Source organism: Ursus americanus, chromosome 5 (assembly GCF_024610735.1).
Source record: "Ursus americanus isolate L20-20 chromosome 5, mUrsAme1.1.p, whole genome shotgun sequence".
Taxonomy (NCBI): domain Eukaryota; kingdom Metazoa; phylum Chordata; class Mammalia; order Carnivora; family Ursidae; genus Ursus; species Ursus americanus.
Window position 1 is genome coordinate 80830826 of NC_142131.1, and position 8289 is coordinate 80839114.

Consider the following 8289-nt stretch of genomic DNA (forward strand, 5'->3'; position numbering starts at 1 on the left):
AGTCATCTGTTGAAGGGCATCATATTTTTGACCCACAGTTGTGAATTCTTAGATTTCTAGTAAATTTGTTCAATTATAGGTAATTTATAATCTTAAACTTTATAGGTCCTTGGAATTTCACCATATTGGCACCCGGGTTGCTATGTGTAAACATGCATGCACATGCACACACACACACACACACACACACACACACACACACACACACCCTCCCTCACTAAACCTTTATTTCAGGTGCTCATATCCCATGAATGGTCCATTAACTCCACAGCTCTCCTTGGTTCACCAGATAAAATGCAATGGAGAACACCACTTGGGTTGTCAACTATACTGGACGAACAGATTTTGACCTAGTGGGACTCTTCAGTCAATTCAAGTACCCAGCTCTCCTTTGTTTGGTCATTTTTGTGGTTTTCCTGATGGCCTTGTCTGGAAACACCATTCTGATCCTTCTGATACACTGTGACATTCATCTGCATAACCCCATGTACTTTTTTATCACCCAGTTGTCTCTCATGGATGTGATGTATATTTCTGTCACTGTGCCCAAGATGCTCATGGACCAGGTCATGGGTGTGAATAAGATCTCAGCCCCTGAATGCGGGATGCAGATGTTTCTTTATCTGACACTAGGAGGTTCAGAATTTTTCCTTCTAGCTGCAATGGCCTATGACCGCTATGTGGCCATCTGCCATCCACTCCGTTATCCTGTCCTCATGAACCATAGAGTGTGTCTCCTCTTGGTGTCTTCCTCTTGGTTTCTGGGATCTGTAGATGGATTTATGCTCACACCCGTCACCATGACCTTCCCCTTCTGCAGTTCCCGGGAGATCCACCATTTCTTTTGTGAGGTCCCTGCTGTAATGAAGCTTTCCTGCTCAGACACTTCACTCTATGAGACACTCATGTACCTGTGTTGTGTCCTCATGATCCTCATCCCTGTGACAATCATTTCAAGCTCCTATTCTTTCATCCTCTTCACCATCCACAGGATGAAATCAGCCGAGGGACGGAAGAAGGCTTTTGCCACTTGTTCTTCCCACATGATAGTGGTCATCCTCTTCTACGGGGCTGCCATCTATACATATATGCTCCCCACTTCCTATCACACCCCAGAGAAGGACATGATTGTATCTGCCTTTTATACCATACTCACTCCCGTCCTGAATCCTTTAATTTATAGTCTTAGGAATAAGGATGTCACAAGGGCTCTAAAAAAGATGTTGAATATGGGATCTGTCCTACAGGAAACTATGAAGTAGGGAAAAATTGTACTAATGTTTTTTTTTTTCTTAGTCTACAATTTAAAACTTTAGGACCTTATGCCAGTGTTTTTCTTCAGAGTCTTATAACATGATGTGTCATCACCTATTCATTCCTTTTGAAGGAATTTTGTCCCCGTACTGGAGAGCTCTTCCTTTTTACATTTCTAGATTCAAAATATTTGTACAATTGTATCCATGTTACATTTTTCTGAATATTCATATTCTTAAGAAATACATAATGAAATATTTGGAAACAAAGTTCATAAGGTGTGCAACTGATGAGAGAGAGATGGAGAGAGAGGTGATAAACCAAATGGGGTATAAACTTATAGGAGAATCTACTCAAAAGGTACACGAGTGTTAATTGTACTATTATTATTCATACTATTTTTCTGTAAATTTGAAATTGCTTAAGAATAAAACACAAGTGTCAGACTTTTGACTATTTTAAAAATGTGTCCTTGCTGCATGGTGACAATATAAGTAACAAATCTTGGAAATCATGCACATGTTGACATGGCTGGTCATTACTGCAACCATCCAGTTGTTGGCCTATGTTTAATTAGGACCATTTTGTTCTTTGGTTCCAATCCTGAAGACATCCTGTGGCTCTTCCCTCTCTGAAATCATGAATACATTGTGGTAGAAGGTACTGTGGGGAATACATTAACCCCAAGAAGGAGAGCTTAAGGAACATTTCCAGCATAAGGTTGTATTGGAGCTGAAATCTGAAGTATGTAACTTATTATACAAACAAGCAGAGGAAGACCATCAAACATCCAATCCTTCATTTATTCAAAAAACACATCTTAGTTATAATAAAAAATAACTAATAGCTAAGTGAATTTAGCATATAAATAACAAATGTCTAATATCTTTAAGGAAGATAATCTGTAGGTGTAGTTTGTGCAAAGAGTTGTAATAAAATAGATAAATTGCTTTGAGGCTCATGTGGAAAGGGTGCAGCTCATCATGACCCACCTATGACATGTGAGTTCAGCCAAACAAAGAGGCTCAATGGGCACCCTAGATCTCAGCATTGAATGGTGAGTAGATACTACCTTCATATGAGTACAGGAGGCTTGGACCAGGGCTCTTCCTTAAGCGGCAAGGACATGGTGCCACAGAAAAGGAACACTATGAGCAAAGTTCAGGTGGTTGACCAAGCAGGAGAGAGTTGTCCCAATAGCACCTCTTTCCTCATTCACTTTATAGCCACATTTCTTGTTCTTTTGAGACCCAGATATTTACAAATGATAATAAAATGACCAGACTTGGATTGTAGAAAAGTTAAATCAGTGGGAATCAATTGGAAAAAAGTAACAATGGAGGTATGGGAACCCAGGTGTGGGAAGACAATGAGCTGGATAGTGTTATTCTAAGTGGAATGGACCATTTCAAGTGGAATTATGGGCTTTTGGGGTGTAAACAGTGTGTTGTTGAATCTGTTCCCTAAAACCACAGACTTCATTGCATGTTTACTAATTTACAACTAACTGTGACATCTTGTGAATTATCAGGTGGTTCCAAAAGTAGAGAATCCTTCTATTTTTTTTTTCTTGACACACTCAATTTCTTCATGCGTATAAAATAAGGATCTTACAGTAGTTTAGGAAACAATATTTGAAAATTAGTTTACAATATTTTTGTTGCAGTAAAATGGAATGAATAAAATATGTTAATACTCTTTAACTTCTAAAATAAATGAGATGTGTATATATCCCCCCTCAACTTATGTGCCAGTCACTGTTACAGTGTTGTTACATATATTAACTTATTCAATCCTCTTAAAGTCTTTAAGGAAGATATGTGCTTTTTGCTGTTGTTGTTGTTGTTGTTGTTGACAAATTTATTTTATTTTGGTAGGAGCACCTATCATTAGATCAACCTTCTTAACAAATTTTTATGTGTGCAACATAATATTGCTGACTATAGGGCAGGTATTTATATTACAGGGAAGGAAACTAAGGCACCAAAAGGTTAAATAATTTTTGAGACTACTAGGTTGTAATGTTCAAATGGATATTTGCTAACAAGTATGAACTTCGAGTTTGTTGGAATGACTAGTCCTTTCCATAGTGAAAAATGGTGTATTTGTGCTAATATTAGTTGTCATTTTTGCTCTAGACAGAAACCTTGGTGATACCAAGTTTTAGAGAAAACCAGTTGCTTATGCTACAATTTACTCACTAATACTGTATATCTTCAGGGGAAAGATAGAAGATGCCACTCATTGTTTCTAAATTATTTCCAGAGAGTTAGTAGTTATACTTCAATTACAGTGTATCCTGTCGTGCTATAAATATAAATTTTTTAAAGTTGCAATGTAAAGGATAAGGTAAGGCATTATTGATACCAAGTCCTAACCACAGAAGTTTGTTTTCCATAAAATTTGAAAGATTGTATATTCTCACTATACAGGTCAGTTTTCAAAGAAGTTCCAATTGCTTGGTACAGCAATTATTTGCTAGATTAAAGGTTCCAACTTTGAGTTATAAAAATATGGCTACAATATATGTGTATGTTTGAGCTAAAGATAAATACCAGTTAGCATCTTAGGCAACGTTCTGAGTTGCCCAGCTAACAACTGATGTCACTGATTAAACATTAAAGAAAATCAACCTTTAGATTTTGAGCAGAAAGTGTCGGATAAAGGTGGTTCTGTAGACTGAAACCAGAAGGTGTAAAAATCAGGCACACTTACGAAATCTAAAATAACTTCATTTATGAATGATGAATTATACTCTATAAGCAAGACAGATGTTAGATGAGTAATTTGCATGCACATGAATGTGTATATATGTGTATAGGTATGTATTTATACAAATCTATAACCATGTTAATACATATTTATTTTTTTCATTTATTGAGATTTACTGTATACTAGGCACGGGCTAAAACTTCATAGTTGTTTTGTATTTTTCTTTCTTCCAAATGATTTTTTTTTAAAAATTATTTGAGTATAGTGGAAATACAATGTTACATTAGTTTCTACTGTATAACATGTAATTTGACAAGTTTATATATTATGCTATATATATACATTTGACAAGTTTATATATTATGCTATATATACATTAGTTTCTATTGTGTAACATGTAATTTGACAAGTTTATATATTATGCTACAACTATAACTACCATCTGTCACCATACAACACTATTAGAATATCATTGACTATATTCATTATGCTGTGCCTTTTATTCCTGTGACTAATTCATTCCATAACTGAAAGTCTGTGTCTTCCACTCCCCTTCACTCATTTTGCCCATCACTCCACCCTTCTTTCCTCTGGCAACCACGACTTTGTTCTCTGTATTAATAGGTCTGATTCTGCTTTTTGTTTATTCATGTGTGTTTTTAATTTCCACATACGACTGAAATCACATGTGGTGGTTCTTATGTGGTGTTGTCTTTTTCAGTCAGACATATTTCATTTAGTATAAGGTCCTCCAGACCCATCCATGTAATTACAAATGACAAGATGTCCTTATTAAAAAAAAAAGAAAGAAAGAAAAGAAAAAAAAAAAAAGAACCCCAATGTTCATAGCAGCATTGTCCACAATAGCTAAATTGTGGAAGGAGCCAAGATGCCCTTCAACAGATGACTGAATTAAGAAGATGTGGTCCATATATACAATGGAATATTACTCAGCTATCAAAAAGAATGATTTCTCAACATTTGCTGCAACATGGACGGCACTGGAAGAGATAATGCTAAGTGAAATAGGTCAAGCAGAGAAAGACAATTATCATATGGTTTCTCTCATCTATGGAACATAAGAAATAGGAAGATCAGTAGGAGAAGAAAGGGATAAAGAAAGGGGGGATAATCAGAAGGGAGAATGAAGCATGAGAGACTATGAACTCTGAGAAACAAACTGAGGGCTTCAGAGGGGAGGGGGATGGGGGAATGGGATAGACTGGTGATGGGTAGTAAGGAGGGCACGTATTGCATGCTGCACTGGGTGTTATACGCAACTAATGAATCATCGAACTTTACATAAAAAACCAGGGATGTACTGTATGGTGACTAACATAATAAAAATATTATTATTAAAAAATAATAAAATACATAATTAACAAAAAAAAACAAAAAAAAAACAAAAAAAGAAAAAACAAAAAAAATGTCCTTATGTTTTAAAAGCTGAATAATATTCCGTTGTGTACCATATCCCATATTTTGTTACATTGTTCATTCATTCATTGTTTGATGGTCATTAATTTGTTTCTGTATATTGGCTACTGTAAATAATATGACAACAAACGTGAAAGTGCAAATCTTACTGAGATCTAGATTTCAATTCATGTGGATATACATCCAGAACTGGGATTGCTGAATCAGATGATAATTATGTTTTCAAATTTTTTAGGAGCCTATATGTTGTTTTCCAAAATGGCTGCATCAGTTTAAATTCCAACCAACAATATACAAGGATTTTCTTTTCTCCACATTCTCACCAGCACTTACTCTTTTTGTGGTTGTTAATAGTTATTATAACAGGTAGCAGGTGATCTCTATTGTGCATTTGATTTGCATTGCCCTGATGATTAATGATGTTGGTCATCTTTTATATATCTGTGGCCATTTGTGTGTCTCCTTTGGAGAAGTATCTACTCAGTTCCTTTGCCCATTTTGAATTTGTTGTTGTTTTGTTTTGTTTTGTTTTGTTTTGCCATAGAGTTATATGAGTTCCTTATATATTTTGGATATTAAGCTTTTATGTAAAATGAGGTCTACAGATATGTTCTCCCCTTCCCTAGTACCTTTTTTTTTTCTTTCTTATGCAGAACTTTTAGTTTGGTGTCACACTCATCTATTTTAGCTGTTGGTATTGTATCAAGAAATCTTTGCCCAGTATAATGTCCAAAATCTGAAGTTTTTCTTTATATGGTTTACAGCTTTAGAGCTTATGTTTATGTCTAGTTTTTACATATAATAGACACATAACATTATATTACTTTCGGGTGTATAACATAATCATTCAATATTCATATATATTGCAAAATAATCATCACAATAATATTAGTTAACATTCATTGCCATACAGAGTTATATTTTTCTCAAGATGAGAATTTGTAAGATCCACTCCCTTAACAACTTTCAAATATGCAATACTGTATGATTAAATATAGTCACTATGCTGTACATTACATCTAAATGCTTTATTCATTTTATAACTTTAAATTTGTGCCTTTAGACCACCTTCACCTATTTCACCTTCCTTACCATCCATCTCTGGTAGTAATTAATCTTCTCTCTGTATTTTGTTATTACTTTTCAAAAATTCTACATATGAATAAGATCATATGGTAGTAGTCTTTCTTTTTCTGACTTAGTACATTTAGCATGAGGTCCTCAAGGTCTATCCTTATTGTCACAAATGACAATTTCCCTTTGCTATGGTTGAATAATACTCCATTTTATGTATGTCTATTTATATTAAAAAAACATTTTTAAAAAAATCTATGGACACTTAAGTTGTTTCCACATCTGGCGATTGTAAATAATATTACAATAAACCTATGGGTGTGTATATATTTTCAATTTAGTATTTCTTTTTCTTCAGATAAATATCCAGAAGTGGAATTGCTGGATTGTTTAGTAGATCTATTTTGATTTTTAAAAAAACATTCCTGGAGTTTTCTATAGCAGCAGCCCAAATTTACATTTCCACCAGCAATGCACAAATGTTCCATTTTCTGCACATCCTCACCAACACTTGCTAATTCTGGTGTTTTTTATTATCTATTCTAACAGGTGTGAGGTGATATTTTAGAGTGGTATTAACTTATACTTCCATAATGATTAATGTCACCTGTGTCATTTTCATGTACCTGTTGGATATCTATATGTCTTTGACAAAGTGTCTATTCAGATCTTCTGCCCATTCTTAAATCAGACTGCATGGGTTTTGTTGTTGTTGTGGGGATGGTGGTGGTGGTGATAAAGTTGTATTAGTCCTTTATATATTTTGGATATTCAGAAATATAATTTGCAAACATTTTCTCCCACAGTTGGTTGCTTTTTCATTTTGTGGATGTTTTATTTTGTTGTGAAAAAGCTTATTAGTTTGATGTAATACTACATATTCATTTTTCCTTTTGTTACCTTTGCTTTTGCTGTCAAATAAAAAAAAAAACTATCACCAATTCCAATAAAAAGGACCTTGCTGCTTATTTTTTTTCTTCTGGGAATTTTATGATTTCTGCTCTTACATTGAACTCTTTCATCCATGCTGAGTTAATTTTTGTATATAGTGCTGCTAAATAGTCGACTAGTCTCATTTTTTTGCATGTGACTGTCCAGATTTCCTAACACCATTAACTGAATAGATTGTCCTTTCCCCATGGTATATTCATAGCTCCTTTGTAAGAAAGGAGCTATGAATATATCCATGTGTGCATGGATACATTTTTGGGCTCTCTATTTAGTTCTTTTTTTCTATTCTATTCTATTCTATTCTATTCTATTCTATTCTATTCTTTCTTTTCTTTTCTTTTCTTTTCTTTTCTTTTCTTTTTTTTAAGAGAAAGTGAGAAAGTGGGGGTGGCAGAGGGAGAGAGAGAGAGAGAGAATCTTAAGCAGATTCTATGGTCAGTGCCAAGGTTGAGCTTGATCTCACAGCCCTGAGATCATGACCTGAGCTGAAACCAAGAGTCAGACAATAACTGACTGAATCACCCAGGGGCCAATCTATTCTGTTCTATTGAGCAATGTTTCTGTTTTACATTAATACATACTGTTTTGATAACTGTAACTGTAATATAGTTTGGAATGAGGGAGGATGATGTCTCCAGATTTACCTTCTTGCTCAAGATTACTTTGGCTATTCAGGGTATTTTGTGGTTCCATACAACATTTAGAATTCTTTGTTTATGTCACAAAATTTTGATAGGAATTGCATTTAATGCATAGATTGCTTTAGGTATTGTGGAGATTTTAACAATATTAAATCTTCCAATTCATGAGCATGGTATACCTTTCCATTTATTTGTGTCTTCTTTTATTTTTTCATCAGTC

General features: G+C 34.4%; 1 protein-coding gene across 1 annotated transcript; it reads left to right on the plus strand.

The window, feature by feature from the left end:
* Nucleotides 1-299: 299 nt before the first annotated feature.
* Nucleotides 300-1262, plus strand: LOC123776388 (olfactory receptor 2T29-like). Its single transcript, XM_045772321.2, has one exon. It carries the CDS (start codon nt 300-302, stop codon nt 1260-1262), a length of 963 nt encoding a protein of 320 aa, XP_045628277.2.
* The last annotated feature ends 7027 nt before the right edge of the window (nt 1263-8289 follow it).

Excerpts from the sequence above, each read along its gene's own strand:
- LOC123776388 (XM_045772321.2), top strand. The coding sequence starts at position 300 with ATGGAGAACACCACTTGGGTTGTCAACTATACTGGACGAACAGATTTT.